The 22791-nt window shown below is 38.6% G+C and overlaps 2 protein-coding genes across 2 annotated transcripts; one reads left to right on the top strand and one right to left on the bottom strand.

The window, feature by feature from the left end:
- Nucleotides 1-615: 615 nt before the first annotated feature.
- On the bottom strand, nucleotides 616-7633 carry LOC111335355 (carboxypeptidase B). Its single transcript, XM_022941243.2, has 9 exons — nucleotides 7483-7633; nucleotides 7250-7295; nucleotides 6605-6703; nucleotides 5457-5561; nucleotides 4422-4535; nucleotides 3522-3636; nucleotides 2911-3110; nucleotides 1738-1822; nucleotides 616-1158 (listed from the first exon to the last, which is right to left on the bottom strand). The coding sequence occupies exons 1-9, from the start codon at nucleotides 7536-7538 to the stop codon at nucleotides 968-970; spliced, it is 1011 nt and encodes a 336-aa protein (XP_022796978.2). The 5' UTR covers nucleotides 7539-7633; the 3' UTR covers nucleotides 616-967.
- A 1106-nt stretch (nucleotides 7634-8739) lies between these two features.
- LOC111335342 (DNA/RNA-binding protein KIN17) lies at nucleotides 8740-22752 on the top strand. The gene is made up of 17 exons (XM_022941226.2): nucleotides 8740-8965; nucleotides 9072-9166; nucleotides 9818-9861; nucleotides 12072-12151; nucleotides 13076-13118; nucleotides 13244-13326; nucleotides 13967-14015; nucleotides 15701-15753; nucleotides 15854-15902; nucleotides 16793-16847; nucleotides 17186-17284; nucleotides 17816-17852; nucleotides 17984-18037; nucleotides 19419-19487; nucleotides 21149-21248; nucleotides 21937-22037; nucleotides 22408-22752. The coding sequence occupies exons 1-17, from the start codon at nucleotides 8846-8848 to the stop codon at nucleotides 22471-22473; spliced, it is 1197 nt and encodes a 398-aa protein (XP_022796961.2). The 5' UTR covers nucleotides 8740-8845; the 3' UTR covers nucleotides 22474-22752.
- Nucleotides 22753-22791: the final 39 nt, after the last annotated feature.

Genomic DNA, 22791 nt, shown 5'->3' with positions numbered 1-22791 from the left:
CCCGATAACTTAACAGGCCTAAAGCCATGTTTTATTATCAAAATTTGAGGGATAGGAAAGCAGGTTTGTGGCTCGCTCCCGAACCAGTACTTTTTATTTCTTTAGCTGATAGTTTTATTGCATCATTTTCAAAACTTTTGAAATGTCCATCTTGAATGAAAACGAAACAACTCTACAGGTCCGTTAATTTACCGAGATTTTCGAGAAACGGGCCCAAGGACACTTAAGTTCAAAAATCAAGAGCATTTTAAGTTTGGGATTATTTCCTTATTCTCATGAGGCTGATGTTCATCTCAGCAGAGATACTTAGGAGAAATAAGATGTTGATCATCCTCAGGGGTTAAGGCTGAAAATTACCCAAGATTCCTTGTTTAGGACATTTTAAATCCTGCCTGATTAAAATAATATAACGAGCATAGATTCTAATTTGCTGTTCGTTCTGAAAACATACCCGAATGAATTTATTCTGCGTTCTGTTTGGTTTAGTGTTCTTTGTTTTGATTGTCTGCTGTAATTGCTTTGGTTTTAATTTAGTTCTGAATCAAGAAAGCGCTGTAAAACGTGTGTGCTAAACGACACCAGCAAACAAATAAATATCACGTTGGTGATTACATGTGTTTTTTTTTTTTTTTTTAATACGTACATCTTTTGTGACACGTAAAGGCAGTCAGTTTTATCTTAGAGGGGTGAGCTTTCATTATTTTCTCAGTGCTCTAATTTTTCATACTCGGCAGTTTTTTAGCTCGGTCCAGACATTCACTTATTGGCAAGATACGCCGGTAGGAGAAGAAGAACGAGTGAGAGTGGTTTGGGTCGGGTGGTGTTACTATGATACGCGATCCGACACAAAAACAGGTTGACGATATTCTTTTGCAGTAAATTTTTAACTTTGTGACCATATATTTCTCACGTTATGGTCTCCTTCCTTCAAAGACAAAACATGCCGCTTCTTAGAACCAGCGTCTCTTTACACTTTAATTGCTTTGACAGCTGCCGAGAGACCCGCAAATACTTCCTTTGAATTGCTCAAAAGACTGGATTTTTGGAGATGATATCCATCTCTGCCGCCACGAGGTAAGTTGACTTGGTAAGTGTATAAAACACCAAGATGTCCATACACCCAATCAATGCTTGTACCACCAGCCAGTGCTGTCCCACCTGTAGCAAATTGTGGGACAAAGAAAAACTTCTGAGTCCCCGTGAGGAATCAAAACTCAGCCTTAAGAATCTGCGCATGCGCTCCGATGCTCTACCACCGAGTCACAGAGACTCTACGGTGAGTTACACCATTACGGGCTTATTTGACACGCGTCCTACATACCACTAAGATCAGCAAAGTCCGTAGAGTCGTGTGAGAAGAGGATAAATTTTTAGCTCGTACAGAAATAGACAAATATGGTTTATAATCTTGTCACGAACGCAGCTGCAATATATGTAAAACATTAGATTTCAAGATCTCATTCATGATCCACCATTTTAGCTCTCAATTCATCAAACCCTTTTACGAGAAAAATACGAAAAACCTCTTATCATCGATCTCCGATCATTCAAGGCTCGATTTCCGCCGCTCTGTCGAATCCTATGTTTTTCTTTCCAATTCGGGGAGGAGCGCGGGCTCAGGTTCCCGAACAGCGGCCGGTAATCGAGTTTTAAAGAAGTCATGCGCAGTAATTTGTGTAATGCGTTGCGAAAGAATGACGGTTTGCGCAAAGAGCAATCAACATTCAGTATGCTCACCGGGGGTTCCTGCAGAATGGACCGTGTAGCTTCTTCTTCTGTTAACCTTATATATCGCCTTGGACGCCTCCACAGCAACCCTACGCTGGAAAATTTAAAGCGTGAAAAGTTATTTTCGCATTTATAAACCGACGGGAAATGCTAAGGGATGTTTGGAGGTGATTGTTCAGTCGTACCCCCAAACCCTGCCACTGTTTACGAAAAATCTGCCGGTTTGTCTCTCTACCCTAATGCAAAAAATGATGAGTAAATTTTGCGGCATTCTATACTATGTACCATGCTTTCAGGCCATGCACTGCCAAAGTACACATCCTGTTTAAGATTTCAGATCTAGACTGACATTCCGTTGAAGAGGCTAGGTGGCTGTCAAAACCAATTTTTCTTATAGACAACGACTAAAGCAAGTGAGTCGCAGTGTTTGAAAACAGTATAACTTTTTCGATAAAGAAAAAAATATTAATTCAACAGAAAACCCGTGATTAAATAAGCTTTGTGTGCAAAAGGTTCCGAGTTTTCCTTTTCCCTGCTTTTGTTTGTAATTTTTCATATTTTTCGTGATAACAGTTGTTTGTAACGTTTTCCATTGAAATCAATGCCAGTACCTGAGCAACTGCGCACCTACCCTTCCCCTAACCCAACGTTAACCCTGATTTGTTAACAATTGACTACATTTTGGGAGGGGTGGGTGAGCAGCTTTTCACACACTGACATTGATTCAAATTTGGGGCAGGAAATTAGCGCGCGGCGTATAAAAGTGTCTTCACTCGCGCATGCTCTTACGTTTGACCAGCGTGATAGGCATCTTAAGAGAGGTGCGTTCCTCAGATATTTTTGTGGCCTCCCCATTCCCCATTTAAAAGGTTTGGTACCCAGATATCTTTGTACTCGTATAGTCTTTACTTATGAATTCGTAAGACCGGTTATTAATTAGCACGAGGTGTAACCCAAACCGCGGTTTCGCACAGGCAGTGGGCCTTACACCGAATGATTCCCTTTAAGAGGGTTGTTTTAGTTCAGTAAATAAATGTCCTTCCACGGTTTTCTTTTGGCTCTCTTAACACTTTTTACAATAGTAAACGTTCAGATAAAAGGCTTGCTAAATTGAGGATTGTTTAGGACGCAGTTTTGTTATACAACGGCTAATTTTTTTTAACCGGCCCTTGGTGTCCAGACCTGTTCTTGATGATCTGGGGTGTCCTCAAATGTGTACCGCCACGGGTAGTACCAGTCCTCCCCGAAGGCTTGGAAGTCGATGAAACCTTTCAAAGTTCCACCCAGACCGGTCAGATAGTTCCGGACGTTCTGGGTCTCTCTTTGAGAGAACGGATACCGTCCTTTCCATGTATCCTCGCATCGGTTATCATGCCACTGATCTAAAGAAATGGAATTGAATGCAACATATCAAAATAATTTCAGCCAAACAGTTCCTTTGCATCAGACAATGCGCACAATTGATTTTACACTACAGAATCTATTCAACTCCGATCCCGAATTGACAATGTCTCTTCAGAACATAATGGGTCGGTCATTCAAACGAGGTCCAATCACATAACGAAATAAAGCAAACAAGAGAAATCTCGGATTACTTTCAACACTTGCAAATTTCTCTATCATGACCAAGCTTTTGTATAAGTAACAAGTATAGGCCACCTCGTAAGGATTCGAGCCCTAATTCAGCTGAGACCCACTCGTGGTCTGTTGAAGATACCACGCTGCGTATCTTTATATGTTTTCCTACTTGTATGCTTGCGATATAATGAAAGCACTCCTTTATTTGAACCGACCTATGCAACAACCCCATTTGTAACCATAGTTTCTGTTTAGATCCACACCAAAGTTGCATTTTTCTGACCCACGGATACCCAAACGAATACGGTTTTTGCGCCATGATCGTGTCACCTGGAAGACAAGAATTGGAACATGACTTTGCGATTTAGCCTCGGTTTTGTAATTGTAATGGAATAGCATCCCCTCCATCCGTGGGGGGGGGGGGCACTTGGCGTCGTTCGGAAACGTGACAACTGTGTGTTGTTTGGTGGGAGGGGGGGAAGGCATCTTCAAGCTTCGTAAATATTTCACTTGAACTTGTAGGTGAGGTCTCCCAGGAGGTTTTTAGACTTCAGTCAAAATAATTACACGTGGTGATATTCAGAACTACGCGATTTCAATACCTGCGTCTTGCGAGTTTAGTGGCTTGTTACTATCGGAGCTTCGTCTTCTAATTACTTTTGCGTTACTATAAGTGACTTCCACTGAAGTGGCTTTGAGTATTGCCAGATTTCCTGCACGGAATACGAGTTCATTGCAGATCGCTAGCTAGCATTTCGTCGTGGCTCTATCTTTGACAGTGTGCGAGTAGACTACGAGCATTCCTTCTTTTCAGGGATGTCTGTCGCAAGAGACTGATTCTTTTTTGACTCGCGTGACGACTTTCGCCGAAAATTAGGAACTTCTCGTAGTCTAGTTCACGAGGACCCATCGATACCATCGCGAAGAGAGGCGCTGACATAATTTTTTCTCCTGCCTAACGTAAGAACATAATTATATCAAATGACTCTAGCCATATCTCGGACCCAGGCCTTACGATCAGGAGTCCAGCCGCAAGCAATATATGGCAACCATTGTAAAACCGGACTTGAAAAAGCTTATTCAACTTTCATGGAGAACATTTAAGGTTAACCAACCTTAGTGGCCCAACTGTAAACATATCCATCAGGATTTATCACCGGCACAATCACAAAGTCCATTTTATCTAACAGTTCTGTAACTTTTTGGTCTTGTCCATAGCTTTGTGCCAGCTAAAAGGAACCAAACTTTCGTTACTTAAAATACTTCGTTCTAGTTGGCCTAAAGCACTAAAGCTTGCATCTATGAACATATACGTAGCAACGATATGTTTCAATATTGGTAGTAGGCGGTCTTTCATTACATTATTCCGAAAGGTGTTATAAGGTCTTAGAACTGACTGTTTTTATCTTTGTCTGAAATTTGCTGTTGAATTATTCAGAGGCCTCTGTAAAGAAATGAAGCCTAAAGAGGAAGGAAATTTTGTTGAAAGGCTCCCCTAGCCTGAGGTTTTCGTTACGTGAAATTTAACAGACATTCTAATGATCTCCACGAGGGGCTGAGGTACTTCGTCGCATTGTAATATATAGCTACCGAGGCTTATACAAATTTTCGGAACTGTTTCTCCGTTAGAACTTTGTTACGACTCTCTCCCAGTTTCCCCTCAAAGGTTCTCTTACTTTTTTTAGCTGGTCCAATGGGTTTCCCATGACATTTCACTGATGAGATTTCCTCAGAGATGCACGAATAAAATATCTTATCCCAGAACATAAAGATTTAACCTGAGGCATCCCATGTCCCTTTCAATCTTAGGAGTGACCATCGAAAAATTTCTGGTAACGTAATTCATACATTTTCAAGCCGGAGAGGCAATGAGCAGATAGAAAAGAATAAGTTAATTTTGAGTAGACACCAATTCTAACGGCTCAGATTGTGTAAAGTTTATCACAGGTAGTGCAGTGAGTTGATATGTATATCCTGAAACGGCCAATGAGATGACAGAATTCCACAACATTAGCTGTAAGGCCACGGTATTTCTCAGAAAGTACGAGTAGAGATTTATGAAAGTCATTCCTTTGAAAACTGTTGTTAGCCAACTTGACCATACAATCTTGCGCGTGCTCTACATGTTGTTACAATAATTTCTCACTTACCATGTCAGCAATGTACATGCACACCGTCCCAGACACCCATTCCCTGGCATGCACCAGGCACTGGATATATATCACAGGCTTGTCTGCCTTAAACGCACCTGTAAACTGGAAGAGCAGTACGAAGTGTACAATGAAAACCAGTTTTTAAAAGCCATTTATTAATGAGCATCGGTTACCTTAAGTTTGACCTTTTTGCCAATAGCATGGCTTTGAAGAAATCGCGTGTAAATTGCGTAATGCTCTTAACTGATCAAATGCAGAGATAAGCAGTTACGTCTTTCTCACACGCCTTTTATTGCGATTCAGGCAGCGAGAGATGTCCCATCTCCATGTTGAGGATCGCGGGCGCAGCGAAATACCTACAGACAGAGACTGAGCCCAAAGGTTTCATTGGCTGCGTTTTATATTTTTCCTGTGATCTGATTGGTTGTTCTCATCAGAATGTTCTTGATATGTGACTATATATGTGACACCAATCAAATGAAAGGAGCTCCATAAATACTGCAAAGCCCGACTGCTATCGTCACTCGACAAAGTGGAATGTGTGGGCTAATATATAGCAGAGAGGGGCTAATTGAAGTGAAATGCCCCCAAATAAAAATACATTATATACTTGTTGACCGAGTGGGAATGCCGTGCGAGAGAACATTTGGCTCGAAGTCATGACATACGGACCGAGTGGAACGAGGTCCGTGTGCCTTGACCGTGAGCCAAATATTTCCTGCTTAAGCCCAACAAAACTCGGTCAATAAGCATTTTATTAAATGACCACTAAGAGTTGAAAATTTTGCTTCAATCTTAATAGGACGCAATAAATGCGCGCACGCGGAGTAACCAAGAAAAAAAAAATTCTACAGTAAAAAACATTTCCTTTGTTTTTTTTTTTTTTTCAGTCAGAACAAGAAACTCACAATTTATCAGAAAGAGCGACTTTTTTTTTTCTCTTTCCCTTTCTTCCTTTAAGTTTTTACAACAAAGCCGAGTGATTTCAGAGCCAAACAGCTTTTTTGATCCAGGCCGGCTCACGTCAAACTGGCCAACCCAACTTACGTCAGCTTTCACTATGGTTTTCTACTGGCTTTCACGCTGGAGGCCGTAAGGATCATGTGGTTGAAATATAAATATTTTGTATGTCCTCTGATACCTACTTTGATTCCCTTTGTATCTCTGTTTTGGTAAGACTTGCCGATGGAAAACAGGAAAGCATTTTCGTATGTGTTGTCAATTTCCTGTAGCTTCTGGTTGATCTACAAAATTTGGAAAGTCAAATAAGTCAGTGGGATGCAAATCCAGGGCTTAAGGCCGCGCGGAGACTGGGAGCACTCCCAAGGGTGTGGTATTCCCCTTGTACTTTCACTTTAGCGCCACCGAGTGTGAGGAAACCTGGGCGACCACGCCAATAGCATCATTGATTCATTGTGTATTTTTCTTCCTAATTCCGAGGCTACCAGGACTTAATTCGTTTTTATCTATAACAGTGATCAAACCGGGTGTTGTTCAATTCGGTTTCAGTTGTCTTGTTATGACTGATTATTAACGAAATCAGACGCGCAAGCTAGTGAGAAACGCTAAACTCAACCCATTATTTTAGTGGCGTATAGAAACTCATGCTTTTAAGTTAAAATAATGATTCTTCATACACTAAAATGAGCTTCAGCAGCACCTTAAATATACGCCAATCATTAGCTAAATTTTAACATTTTTAAGAATTCAAATAGCAAAACTGCTGCCCTATATTCAGTACCAAGATCGTCCTTTGCTCTTTTTTCACAGTTCAATCAATTATAACGTACCTCCTCAAGGGTATGATACTCTTTGTGCCAATCGGCATCTTTCACACTGAAAGATGAAGTTAAAGAATTACAAGCTGTAGACGAACACAGAAGGTCAGTCGTGTGCGAAGGGAGACGTCGAACTTCGCGCGAGGACTCACCTTTCCTGCTTATCTCGCCATTACCTTAGCTGCCTGCATAGTTAAAAAACGAAAAGAGCACGAAAGTTTGCTCGTAAAGCTTCCAGATCTTACCTCTGCGTGAGAGAAATTTGGTGGAAGGTAATAATGAAGAACAAAACCAGCAGCATGCTTAAGACTTCTCTAAAGGCTGATATCCTTCAATATTCGCTCTTTACTCCAGCACCACTAAAGGGCTACTAATTGTGAATGATTCAAGCGAGGTGGAATTATGCGATTGCTGGAAATTTTGTTTGCACAGGTAGCATTTTTGAATAAACTAGGACAGAAAATAACGCGTACAGTTGTGTTAACTAAGGTGTCAGCATTAAGTAATCATGTGAATGAAAGTGAATTGAAACATGGTATTCTATTTAAGTTGGTAAAAAATTGAAATTCCAGCGTTACTTAGTTTTTTTTTTCTCATAAAAGTGGCCTTTGCCTGGCGCGATAAGGAAGTCTTCCCTGCGTTTCGAATTAAAAGTTGTTAGTTTTTGATAGGGTTTTCATATTCAAAAATTTTTTTGGGTAGAATTATAGATAACTGATACGGGATTTGTATACGGTGGAAACTGGTGCGAAGAAGCAATTTAGTCTAGTTCGCGCGATAAGGCCTCACCGCATGACCTATGATTCTTTAGGCACGTTGAAAGAGCTCTAGGTCAATGGTGCTTTTGTCGCGTTTCTCTATGGGTTAGAACAGCCACTGAAAATTTTGACTGAAAAATGTGGGAAAGTTACACCTGATTAAACGATAAGTTCGAGCCAATTTCTTGGATGAAAAAGCCGTATGAACTAAACATCATTTTTTTTATGTAATAAACACGTAAATATTTTGAAGCTGTGTTGAAATAGCTGCTTTAAACTCAAATTGAAAATTTAATGCTTACAAAATTTTGTTATAGGCTCAAATATTTGAGATGAAAAGCACCAAGGTGAAACAATATTTTTGCAAACCATGACGTAAAATAAAGGTCAAATTGTATCATTGGAAAAAAAAAAAAAAGAACAAAGAAGAACAAACAAGTTATTCTGTTGAACAAGCGAGCCGAATATCCTTACCTCTGGTTTTCGCTTTAGAGCGGAAAAGCGACAACCAGAGTTCGTCAACGCTTGCAGCTAACCCAAAACTAGAGTTTCATCCTCCTCTTCAGATCCGTATTTTTCTGAGACAGTTAAGATTTTTCGTAGAGAAGGCAACTGAATAAAGCAAGAACCAAACTAGACGAAAAAACAAAAAAAAACGTTATATTAAAAATGATAGACAATAATTATGTGATTAGTTTTTACCTGCTAGCTTTGGACGTGAGAGGTCTGGCACACATCACGCATTGCATGTTGGTCCAACTTAGTAACATGGCGGACGGACGTCGAAATAAGCGTTAAAGGTCGGAAAGAGAAGGTCATTTTAATAATTTTACAGATTTAAATTCAGAGCATGGGCAAAGAGAAGGCAGGAGCACTAACACCAAAAGCCATCTCGAATAGGATAAAAGCAAAAGGTTTGCAGAAGCTGCGATGGTATTGTCAAATGTGTCAAAAACAATGCCGAGATGAGGTACTAAACCTGGCTTCCTTTCTGGAGTTTTTTTTTAGTCGATATTAATGTTTGTCAACTAATACAAAACTTTCATGTACCTCTCTTTTAACTTTTCTTGGGAAAGAATGGATTCAAGTGCCATACAATGTCGGAATCACATCAGCGCCAGCTTTTGTTACTGGCAGAAGATGTTGACAAGTACATGGACACCTTCTCGAGGTATAGGTTAAACAACCTAGTGCTGTATCCGTGATTATTATGATTTAGGAAAAAATGTAGAACACCTTTTACAGAAATGTTAATGTTTAGGGCTTTCAAGAGAGAAAAGGGGGTATCCTTGTAATTCATCGTCGATGGCTGGGTATTATAGTTTTAGTTGCAAGAACAAGAGTACCGAACTGTCTGCATTTAGTATTTATCAAGTTAAAAGCAATCGAAAAATCAAAAAGGAAATTTTAATTACTACAGGAAAACAAAGAGTACTTGAAAAGAAATAGCAAAAAATACTTCCGTTACCATGAGCGCCTTGATTCAGGTTCTGAAGCGATAACAAAATTTTTGAATTTTTTTTTTTCGAATTGGAAGGCAATGATATTTTGTGATGAGATATTATGTTCTTAGCTCTTTCATGTTTCGGCACCTTTTTGTAATAAGTTCAATGAACATTGTAGTTTTATGTTTAATGTAAATTGTAGTTAACTGATAAGAATGTACATCTGGAACTGTTACTGTTGTGTCACATTTAGTAAAGCAGTATTGTAATATAACCCCTCTAGAAGTGAAAATTCTCTCTCTATAAAAAATTATTCTGTAGCACTTGTGGCAGGTTTTCTAGAGAACTAAGACAATTTTTCTGTTTTCAATTTTCAGGGAGTTCCAAGACACTTTCCTTAAGCTTTTGAAAAGACAGTTTGGTATGTGATTTGGTGTTCCTGTATTTTATACTTTCCTCTTGTTCAAGGCATGGCATTTTACTTACTTCAAGGAGATGGGACTTACTTCCTCCTAATCTTTCGCTGCTCGTATGATAACCGAAACACGAAACACTGACCATATCACACTTATTTTAAAGAATCTACATTGGCTGCCAATCAAAGCAAGGGTTAATTTTAAGATATTACTTATAACTTATAAGATCCTAAATGAGCAATCTACTAGTTATTTAGAACCTATTATACAAGAATACCACCCATCAAGAACACTGAGATCATCAACTCACTTATAGTTATGCAGCCCACCTATTAAATCCAATTCCTATGGTGGATGCGCTTTTTCAGTATCTGCACCGAAACTATGGAACTCAATTCCCAATTATATTAAAAGAGTGGAAACAGTAGAAACATTCAAAACTAGGCTTAAGACATTTTTGTTTAAAAAACATTACTGTTAATTAATTACTTATTCATATGTCTTAATAATCTGTTGTTAGGTGCATTGAGATTAGAAATGCGCCCTATTAGCATCTATTTATTATTATTATTATTATTATTAGTATTATTATTATTGTTATTAATCTTCCTACCCTTTCCACCCTTGATGAAAATTCCTAAACAAGTCTCTGAATCACAAGCAAAGTGTTTCACCCAAGCAAAGTGTTTCATCCTTCGTTCCGACAAAGGGCTAACGTTCGAAACGTCAGCTTTTTTAATCTTTACGGTGGCCAATTTACCATTTAAACTTTGTTGATAATATCCAAATTATTTCGTTACCCCCACCGACGCAGCCCCAAACAGTTTCTTTAGAAACTATCAGCCTTGTTTCACCCAAGGACAACCACATCACCAACAACAATTTGTAATGTTAGTTACTTATAAATTGAAAATCATATTAAGCATGATATTAACCAAGTGTGAGGTTAAGATGGCTGGATATTGGCTGAGTTCTTTTTTTTCATTTTTATGGATCAAGACAAAGGTGAAGTCTAAAAGAATGCAAGAAAAGAATGAGGCATATATCCAGCTTGGTTGATAAAGGAATTACAATATTGCAAAAAAATTTTGCTCTATTAAGAAATGAGACTTAGTTGTTTACTTCGAGAGCCAGGAAATGATTTTAAAGTCAACTGTGTTTGTAGCACGACAAACTCACGGGAGTCATTTCTGTTTTCTTTGTTTTGACCGTCTTCTCCTGCTTTTTGCATTTCCATTGCCAATGTTATCCAAGAATTACGAAAGTAGTTCTAATTCAATTTTTTCCATGCACGAGATCAATGCAGGCAATCCTAAGCAAGCAAGATGGGCCCATCTTGCCCTCTAGGGTAGCCAATCAGAACACAGGATTCACTTCATTTTTCCCATGGGCACTGGGAGCGATGTAAAAAACATTGTTAGTAAATAAGAGAATGTTAGCTGTAGTAGCAATGGGTCACCAGATAAGTTGGAACATCACAGGTCATGACATTTACATTTATAACAGTTGACTCTTTAACTCCCAAGATCTGATTGTAAATTCTCTCATCTAGATGCTACACAATTCCTTATAAATCAGTTAGAAAGATTTGGTGTACGGTCAAGATTTGATAACTTTGAGTATTCTTATTTTTTGTTGTTTGCTGGGTAATGCATGGATATTATTGGAAATGTCACATGTGAATCACTTCTGGGAGTAAAGGGGTTAAAAAAAGAGGTGTGACATTGTAGAGCAAGGAGTGATAGAAGATACAATTTTGTCTCCACAGTAAACTCTTATCAAAGCTTGTATGGGTCACCATTTTATATTTTTAACAACCAGAACTCTGCACTGTGGGTTGTCCTGAATACACTAGCATGCAATATCATGGACCGTCAGGGCTGACTACAGCAATTTTTTATAGGAGGGGTTTGAGGTGTTCCAAACTTTAATTCAGAAAGCACAGAAATTTTTATTTACTCTGGATCCTCTACAACCTGTGAAATATTTTAAAACCATTAGATTCTTAATACTTAACACTGAGAAGTAACATGCAATCAAGTATCATCACAAGAATTTTGGTCTCAAAGAACTGGTATTTAAAATGAAATAAATGTACGAGTCCAATTGAGGAACTGGCAGTCATCCTCTATCCCACATCCTCCATCTCCCATCTAGATCCATCAGTTAATACAGAAAAACTAAGCCTCTTTCTCATACAACATCTGTTTTTAAGGAACTCGTAGAGTGAGGGCTAATCAAGTTTATCAGGATTACATTAGTGACAGGCATCATACTCACATGAATGCAACTCAGGTCGGTGGAGCAGAGTTTTTTTTTAGACTCGGTCATTTGTCTCATTGGTATCAGAAATTAATTGATTATTTCAGGGCTGTGGTCTAGCTGTGTCTGGTGGCCCCTAGCCCTGGTCTGGCACCTTGCTTTTACTCTTGGATGACTCAGGAATCTTTTTTTTTTTTTTCATTGAAAGCTATATGCTGGGCACCCTGAATTTTACAGTTTCAGAGCACTGGGCTCCCTTCAATTTTTCTTAGAGCACAGCCTTGTATTTTATAATTCTCTCTTTGAGTACTACATGTAGATGTGATACATTTTAACACTTGCATGTGTTATTTAACATTCAACAAATGGATTCTTTGTTCTCAAGCATCTCTTCAGTAAGAGCTCATGTCCAAATGTGTTATAAACAAAAAAAAATGACAAATGAGGAGCAGCAGGACTCGACACTAACTTTTTAACTTACTGGTCAAGTGGCTAGACTGACAACTTAGATGTTACACGAATTTCAGTTTCTTAAATAGCCAAACTGGCTTGTGGAAATTCAAAACCACTGACCAAAGCTGAATTTCTGCTAACTGGTCTGTGGCTAGTGGGCTACCATTAGTGTCAAGCCCTGCTTGGCTTTTTTTTTTTTTTTTTCAAAACAAGGCCTCAGCAGAGTGTGTCGCTGATGTTCTTACCTCAGTTTGGTTTCTTCTGGGACCTAGTACTGTGCAGTCACCCGCGGCAACATGGAATCTACTTGTATTTGATTGTTTTATATAATAAAGAAGCAAAACATTAATGGTGACATCTTTTGTGAGCCTAATTGCTCTAATACAGTATAGATCATGTTAGGAAAAAGCTAAGCAAATGCATTCATAATTCAGCTTGTTGTATCATTTATTGTGGTACGATTTAACTGATGTTAATGTCTGTTAATTTTTTTCCTTTCATAAGTGGGAAACTCTAACTGAATTTGTAAAGTGGCTGGGAAAGGAAGGTGAGTCATGTGCCATTCACTGTGATGTACAAAGTTTATGTTGTGGTAAACTTAATGTGAACTGATTAAACTTGCTGCAGTGATTTTTATCTTTCTACAGTAATTGCTATTTCTTTTTCAATTAGGACACTGCAAAGTAGATGAAACAGAGAGAGGGTGGTTTATTGCATACATTGACAGGGATCCTGATACCATAGAGAGGCAAAAGGTACATGGACAACTGGTTTGAATAGTGCATGTGGAACATACTCATTGTCACCATTGTCAAGCCATAAGAATTATAAGTCAGTATATGTCACCCTGAGTAAACACTGGCCTTTTATAAATCTCTATATCTCTTTGTGCCATAAGGCACATAAGGCTTTGACATTCTCTTTCCATCCACTTCGGTTTGTTGCTAAAGTTCTAACAGTCGTCCATGATTGCCACACAGCTATTCGTCTTTCATCTTCAATCATTCTCCTCCATGTTGTTTTTAGTCGACCTGGTCTCCTTTTCTCCTCTGGCCTCCACTCTGATGCTGTAATGCAGTGTTCCTCTCTGTTCTTCCTCATTATATGTCCAATCCAATTCTATCTTTAGCGTCTGATCTCATCACTTGTTCTGCCTTTTATCAAATGATGTTAAAGCAAAATTGCTTGTTCTACCCAGCCCACAGTGTCCTGACCAGTGGAGGATCCCTGACTGAGGGTTCACAGACCCAAAAGAAATCCATGGGCATTCTTTGGCTTGTAAAATAACCATTAATACTTGATAATGCATAAATCATTTACATTTCTTTGCAATTTAAAAAGTACTGTGTTTTTTCTTCTTTTTCCTTTTTTTTTTTTTTTTCCTGTTACCTTTAGGCAGCTGCAGCCAAAGAAAAGATGGAAATGGATGATGAGGAAAGACGAGGTAAGAGATGGTTAAATTTTAATGAGGCAATGAAGACAAATATATATATACAGTGATACATCAATTTAACAAAGTGCCAAGGAACTGGGGAAATTGCTTCATTATATCGCGGTTCTCTGGCATACATTTTACAGTAACTTTGGTGGGCTGAAACTGAAGTATCATTATTTTGTTATACCCAGGACTTTGTTATGTAGAGGTTCGTTAAATCAAGGTTCCGCTGTTAAATTGTTTTATTTTAGTGAAATTATTTCAATCATCAGTGCTCTCACCAGTGTTACACTGCATCCATCAAAATTTTTATTTTATTTACCTGTGGATTGTAGTATTTTAGATTGGCATTCATATATTTTAATAGAGTATGTACAGTTACTGTTAGTAGTATTCCAGAGATAGCAATTGTGTAATAAACCAGGTTTGTCGTGAGAAGGTGGATGGCAGCAGAAACCCCAGCTGTCTGACCATTTTTCAGCAGCTACTTTGAGAACTGTGATCAAAGACAAATGATTAGTATTATAACATAACCAAAGTAAAGCGCGTGCTCTGATTGGTCAATTTAGCGTCCCCCATTTGCCCATGGGTGTACGCTGCTGACGTGAGCAAATGCAAAGACTATTTTTCCGCGCGCGCTTGTTTTTTTTTGGTCGCGTAAGATTTGTTAAATAAAAGGGAACTCTTTAGGTACAATGTATCAATGTTATGTTATAAAACAAATGGTAAACACCACAGCGTACACTATTGAGTTATGGATGCACTTGGGAGGTTTGCTAAGCACTCAAGAAGCTAGAGTCGCTCTCGGCTATCGCCTCGAGCGACTCTTACACTTCTTTCGTGCTTAGCAACCTCCCGTGGGCATCCACAACTCAAGAGTGTACGCTGTGGTGTTTACTATTTGTTAAATTTTGAACAGGTTGGTTATTCTGACTAACATTGATATCTTGCTATAAACAAATTACTCAAATTTCGTGGGAACCACCCTAGAAGGGTTACAAGTTGCCTAGCAGTTTAGATCATACATCAATTAACTTTTACAGTGATGATCCCGAGTGAAAAGAAAACAATTACCCTGGTAGTTCATCGTACCAATAAGCAAATTTATTATCCAACTACACCTAGACGAGTACAAATAACGCCATAGACGAGTATAAATATCACACGGTATTTGTACTCGTCTATTGTAGTACCGGTTAAACAGGTTTTCTCGCATCGCGCAAGCGAAGAATTGGATTGTAGTTACGAAAAAAAAATACAAATGGCGGACAATTTGAATCATATTTCCGACGACGAAGTGTCAGAATGGCTGGCAAATATAGGCCTAAGTTCATTAGATGAATGGAACGTAGAAAAACAGCTTGACGACCAGAAAATTTCTTCATTTAATGTAGAAAATAGAAACAGCGATAGAACAACGCGCCAATTCCGTTTCGCTTCGCATACTTCTGTTACGCACTCCCCGTAAATAAATATCCGCGAAATTCGCCCGCGCTGAAATAACAGTTTGGTGTGTTGGATAATAAATAACTTATTAGACGTTTTGTTGTGTAGTATCCCAGAGTATTTCTACTCGTTATTTGTATTTTGACTCGCCCTACGGGCTCGTCAAAATACGGCACAACTCGTAAAAATACTCAGCGATACTACACAACAAAACGTCTAATAAGATATATGTATTTACTGTTCACCAGCAAAGCTTCTTGAAAGGCAAATTGAAAGAGAACGTGCAAGGAAAGTCGATGAGGTTTGTTTTGATAAAAAATCTCTTTTTTCTTTTTCAATCTTTTTTTTTTAACTTTTGTATATACATCTTTTTTTTTTTGGTATCTGTTTGCTTCATTTAGCCAGAATCAGTCTTCACAGAGCTGAAACGAGACGATGAAGAGGAAAAAGGTTTGCTTGTTTGTGATTATCATTTGAACCCTTTAAATCCCAAACTCTGATCAATAAACCTCTCCCTTTTACATTGTACAGTAGTTGCTTCATATTTCCTCGTTAAGTACTCACGAGAATTTGGTGTAAGGTTAGGATAACATCCCGTAACTGATAGTACTTTAATATTCTTAGTACCTATTTTCTGGCTAATATAAGGATATTATAGAGAGAAGGCCAAGATAAATGCCAATTATTTCTGTGAGGGTGAACGTCAATGATCTGATAAGATCCTGTTTGTCCCTAGCTCTCCGAGGATGCAGTTTTGCGAATTACTATGCGAAGAAAAGCAATTCAATAAGATTTTGAGACTCTCAACGCTCATTAAAGAATTTTATTTGTCAATTTATAATTATTATTATTGATTTCTATAGTGATATTTAGAGAAAAATGTTTTTCGTCTAGTCACAAGCGTGGGACAAAGAAAGTATTCTGAGTCCCACGCTCGTGATTAGACGAAAAACATCTTTCTCTATTTCTTTACCGAGCTCAAAACTTACCATCTTTCTATTCTGTGGTAATATTTTGTAGCAGTTTGCAGTTGAGTGTCAAGAACCAAAACTAAAGTAATTCCAGCAACCAATCAGAACCAAAGTTTATACTTTCAATAGCCAATGAGAACTCAAAATGAAAACAGGCAAACGGCTTGAAGCGCGGGAAAACGCGGGCGACAAAGTGGCGATTGTTTTTAGTTTTGCGTCTGATTGGTTGAGAGGATTGAGCAAGTTTTCTAGACCAATCACCGATAAAAGTTAAGGAAAACAAAAGCGATCCCGGATAACTTTCTTAGTTCCAACTTTTCAGTTGAAAATTGTTCCAATATCAAGTAAATTGTGATTTACTTTTTTTAGTGACGTTCCTTATGCCGGCGGCCAAGAAGAAGGAGTCTGATCCAGGGCCCAGCGGGTTAGTGCTTTGCTGAAAAAAAGAAATTGTCAACCGATTTTTGCAAGAAATTTTTCCTCGAAAAATCCTCGCCACTATTTAATCATACAAGTATTAATGGACTTAAGAAACCTCTCGGTTCATTGTTGATATGTCAGTATACCCATAGTAAGATTTCATAAACGAATTTTCTTCAGTGAGATAATATCATCTCAGCGAAGCTCAGTTCCATTCATCGATTTTGATCACCTGAAAAAGAGTAGAAATGTCTGTGGAAGAAAAAATTACCAGGCTGAGCAGAGACTAGATTCGAACACCACTCTGGCACTTACCCTTCCTGTTCTACCCTGTAAAATTAGAGTAATGCAGTCGAAGCCCACTGGCCTGCAGAATCCACTTATGTCAGAGAGCTGGATTCCGAGGGAAAAGAAGAAAGAGAAAGAAAAAGCCGAAAAAAGGTATTGAAACTGTGTGACAAATTGATGGTACTTTTCATCTTTTGTTATTTTTGGTTAGTTTGTTTGTTTGTTTGTTTTTCATCCAGTGTTTTTAGTTAGTTTGTTTGTTTGTTTGTTTGTTTGTTTGTTTTTTCATCCAGTGGAATTGCAGACATGTGTTCTCAACTGTAGCCGTCAGCTTGTTAAAATGTGTAAATACAGATTCTGTTTAGAAGTTTTAAAGTTTTGTGGTGTCAAGAACTGTCAGTTAATGAATAGCTGTTGAGAAAGATTCGACGCTGATGTATTGATTGGTAATTTTGACAAACTTTCATTTTAGTTGAAGTCTCTCAAAGAGGACAGAAGTAAAGAAATCTTTCGTGGCTGGCACCTTGATTACTTTATCTATCATGGGTTCTTTTATGTTTATTTCTGTGTCTTGTCGTTTTTGAGGATTTTTACAAGCTAGGGGAACAAGTTACAGCTAGTACAAGTTTTTGTTCCGAGCTATTTACGCACATAATGTACAGTCCTTTGTTTTTAATTTTCCAGTCAAAAACGGAAATCAGCGCTGGAAGAAATAATGGAGGTAAGTTCATAAAAGATGTGTTATGTTACAGAACGGATAGGCAGTTTTTGATCAATCAGACGTGGACAAAAAGGGAAAGCTCTCGTTTCAGTAATAAACTGTGAGTTATAATTAATTTTTTTTCCTTTAAGATGGAAGAGAAAAAGAAGATGAAGACTAGTCGGAAGGACAACTGGATCACAAAAGTAAGTAAAAAAAAAAAGGATACGAGGCAAAATGGATGGCAAATCAACGAGTGAAGTGCGAACGAACTAAGGGACAAACGAATCAGCGAAGATTCGAACAAACGAACGAACAAACGAGTGAACCAGCGAACATACGAACAAACGAAAGACCGAACGATCGAATCAGCGAACAAACGAAGGGAGAACGAACGAAAGACCGAACGAACAAAACCAGAGAATAAACGAGAGAACGAACAAACGAGTGAACCAGCGAACATACGAACAAACGAAAGACCGAACGATCAAATCAGCGAACAAACGAAGAGAGAACGAACGAAAGACCGAACGAACAAAACCAGCGAATAAACGAGAGAACGAACAAACGAGTGAACCAGCGAACATACGAACAAACGAAAGACCGAACGATCAAATCAGCGAACAAACGAAGAGAGAACGAACGAAAGACCGAACGAACAAAACCAGCGAATAAACGAGAGAACGAACAAACGAGTGAACCAGCGAACATACGAACAAACGAAAGACCGAACGATCAAATCAGCGAACAAACGAAGGGAGAACGAACGAAAGACCGAACGAACAAAACCAGCGAATAAACGAGAGAACGAACAAACGAGTGAACCAGCGAACATACGAACAAACGAAAGACCGAACGATCAAATCAGCGAACAAACGAAGGGAGAACGAACGAAAGACCGAACGAACAAAACCAGCGAATAAACGAGAGAACGAACAAACGAGTGAACCAGCGAACATACGAACAAACGAAAGACCGAACGATCAAATCAGCGAACAAACGAAGGGAGAACGAACGAAAGACCGAACGAACAAAACCAGCGAATAAACGAGAGAACGAACAAACGAGTGAACCAGCGAACATACGAACAAACGAAAGACCGAACGATCAAATCAGCGAACAAACGAAGGGAGAACGAACGAAAGACCGAACGAACAAAACCAGCGAATAAACGAGAGAACGAACAAACGAGTGAACCAGCGAACATACGAACAAACGAAAGACCGAACGATCGAATCAGCGAACAAACGAAGGGAGAACGAACGAAAGACCGAACGAACAAAACCAGCGAACAAACGAGAGAACGAGCAAACGAAATCAAAAACGATCGAAGGAACGAGCAAGCGAACGCACGAAGAAAGGAACGAATGAGCGAACGTACAAACAAACGGACGAGCGGGGAAAGGAACCAACGAGAAGTGGTGAACTCTTTATATTGTGGAGGCAGTATGATAAAATAGTGCATTAAAATATTAATGATAATAATAATAATAATGACAGAAGTATAGTATTGATATTACGACTGCAAAGAACTTATTCTGGTACTGTGAATCTTGCTTGAACTTGTCTTTTGGCTTTGCTATGTAGGGAATCGTTGTGAAAGTCATGACCAAAAAGCTTGGAGAAAAATACTACAAAAAGAAAGGAACAATTAAGGTGTGAATGCAAAAATACGTTACAGTCTATTTTAACAAATGATCTTAATAGACTGAATGCGTCTTTAGGAAGGTAATCTTACTATCTCAAACCTTAAACTAATAGAGGCACCACTAACCTATTTGAGCTTTTTGATTATGCTGGTAAACCTGTAGTAACTATGGTATATGGCTGCAATGAAATAAACGTAATTATTATCCAACTACACCTCGTAGAGTACAAATGACGCCATAGACGAGTACAAATACCACGCGGTATTTGTACTCGTCTATGGTAGAGTACCAGTTAAACAGGTTTTCTCGCATCGCGCAAGCGAATAATTTTATTGTAGTTACGAAAAATAAATGGCGGACAATTTGAGTCATATTTTCGACAACGAAGAGTCAGAATGGCTGGCAAATATAGATCAAAGTTTATTAGATCAATCGAACGAAGAAAAACAGCTTGACGACCAGAAAATGTCTTCATTTAATGAATAAAATAGAAACAGCAACACCACAACGCGCCAATTCCTTTCCGCTTCGCATACTTCTGTCGCGCACACCCCGTAAATAAATATCCGCTGAAATAACAGTTTGGCGTGTTGGATAATAAATAACTTAGTAGACGTTTTGTTGTGTAGTATCGCTGAGTATTTTTACGAGTTGTGCCGTATTTTGACGAGCCCTTAGTTGTGATTTGAACACTCTCGCATGGCAAGATGCCTGCACTTGGTCCCACAAGTGTAGCGCCCAGGCAATGGTTTATTCCAGAGCTTGGTTCAGTGTCTGCACTGCACTGACGAGACCCACATAGTTCGAAACAGTGTGCGCCCTGTCTGCAGTTATATATATATACGTATGATGCACGATCCTCGCAGCAGAGAGCGCTATTTATGCAATAGCGAAAGTCAGACCTGAAAAAAATCAGGCCTGTACGGGATTCGAACCACTGACCTCTGCGATACTAGTGCAGCGCTCTACCAATTGAGCTAACAAGCCAACTGGGAGCAGGCCGTTAAGTTGATTAGTAATAAACCCGTGATGATAAATCAGATACAATGAATATATGAAGTTCATATATTTATATGAATATATTCATATATTCATATATTCATATCTATTTATATATTCATATATATGAATATATTCATATGAATATATTCATATGAATATATTCGTATGAATATATGAATTTCATATATTCATTGTATCTTATTTATCATCACGGGTTTATTACTAATCAACTTAACGGCCTGCTCCCAGTTGGCTTCTTAGCTCAATTGGTAGAGCGCTGCACTAGTATCGCAGAGGTCAGTGGTTCGAATCCCGTACAGGCCTGATTTTTTTCAGGTCTGATTTTCGCCATTGCATAAATAGCGCTCTTTACTGCGAGGATCGTGCATCATACGTATCTAACACCGCAGTTCAAAATATATGAACTTCATATATTCAAGATGTAGATATATATTTTAATTGTCTATGGTTTTACCGGTGAAATAAATGAGAGATTTTTCACTCACAAGAGCGCTCGTAGTATCTCGATTATTCTGATAGAAAACCAGATTCACATAAAGATTTCACAATGTATAGCAGGGGCTGCCACCGTCACCGCCTAATTTTCAACAAAATTGGGATTTTTGTCACATAGAATTGTTCCAAACCTTCCTTTTCTTACCGCAGGACGTTAAGAATCTATTTGTGGCAGTGATAAAGATGTCAGATGGCGGAGACGTTCTCAAAGTGGACCAGGAACACCTAGAAACAGTCATACCAGCTATGGGTACTGTGGTTTTAGTCAGGGATATCTATCTTTTTGGGGATGTGTCTAATAATCTCAAGGTCTCGAGAAACGCGTGTTGATGGTAAACACACGACGAAAAGACTGACGGGAAGTCGGCTTTTCCCGTACGCCGCTCTATGAGGGGATTGGGCAAGGGTTAGCAATTTATTCGGAATAAAAGTTAATCGTTTTCAGATGTTTTGAATGAGGCGAAGGAAAACGGTCCTCAACACATTGAAGATGTTTTGATAAAGGAGACATGCAGATTTTAACGAGCAAAAAAAAACAAGATTTGTTGCAGTAATACTCTTAATGCCATGTTTACTATAAGCTTCAGTTGAATGATGTTGTTTGTTTTCGTTGTTTGTTACATTGATATTTAATCGAATTCTGTTAATGTGTTCGAGGTCTGGGAAATTCACCCTTTCTCTCCCGAGATCTCATTAGCAATTCTCCTTACTGTCTGCCTTAAGATTCTCATGATGTTAGTTCAGAGAAGTTGGTTTTGGATCAAATAAACTTCTTCTATATGTTTATCTTTACTCTCGTCACTTGCCTGCTGGATATTGTTTTGATATTGTTAGGAGAACTTCTGTTGTGGTCACTCATGGGAGCTAAAGGATCAAATCTATTTTTTTCTTGACGGGCATGGTGAAAGAGGTATCAACTCCGTTTCTTGTATTTCCAGGAAAGACTGTCTTGATTGTAAACGGTGTCCACCGAGGAGTAACAGCTTCGCTCGTGTCCTTGGATGAAAAGACCTTCTCTGTAACAGTAGAGCTGAAAGATGTAAGCTGAAAACAGCCTTGTTTGATTAGAATGATAGGCTGTGACCCACTGTTTTGTGTTTTATCTGTGAGTGATTAGTTGTGCATGAACGCACACTATTGACCAGTTGTCAGTTGAGTATTTTGAAGCATATATCAACTTTATTACATTGTCCATTCTCAGCAAGGGAGAAGTTATAAAAAAAAAAAAAAAAGACCAAGGGGAGCTTCAAGTACCCAGAAGGAAACGAACTCCAGGATTGGGAAACACAAATGATTGGTTTTTAATTTACGCAAGGATTTTTGATTGGGAAAAAACAGCTTCAGTTTACTTTTCATGATAGAAGAATTCACCTAGATGTTGTATACTTATTTTTTTCCTCTCCCCACAGGGACCTCACCGCGGGAAGAGAATTGACAGGATCCCGTATGAAGACATCTGTAAAGTGGACACGTGATAGCAAAATTTAGAATCACACCTTAGGTCGCGAAAAATTGGAATGTCAGGGCTAAAACATGTTAGAAAATCACGCAAATCATTCTTAACAAATATATCCGAAAGAAAACTGCGTTAGTAATCCTTGAGGAAATTTTTGCCACAGTATTTTACAACTTGCGCCCACAAAGCCACTGAGCTGTAAAGCCATCTTTTACTTTATTTAACACTTTTATGGTAGATACATTGTAGATATATTTTCCTTTTCGTTATGAAACAATAAATAAGATTAATGAGTGTAGCATAAGTGTGATGTTATTGCCCATGTTCCACCTTTGCC

This window comes from Stylophora pistillata, chromosome 5, assembly GCF_964205215.1.
Source record: "Stylophora pistillata chromosome 5, jaStyPist1.2, whole genome shotgun sequence".
Lineage (NCBI taxonomy): Eukaryota > Metazoa > Cnidaria > Anthozoa > Scleractinia > Pocilloporidae > Stylophora > Stylophora pistillata.
The sequence above is the reverse complement of the archived record's forward strand: the minus strand, read 5'-3'. Positions and strand labels throughout refer to the sequence as shown.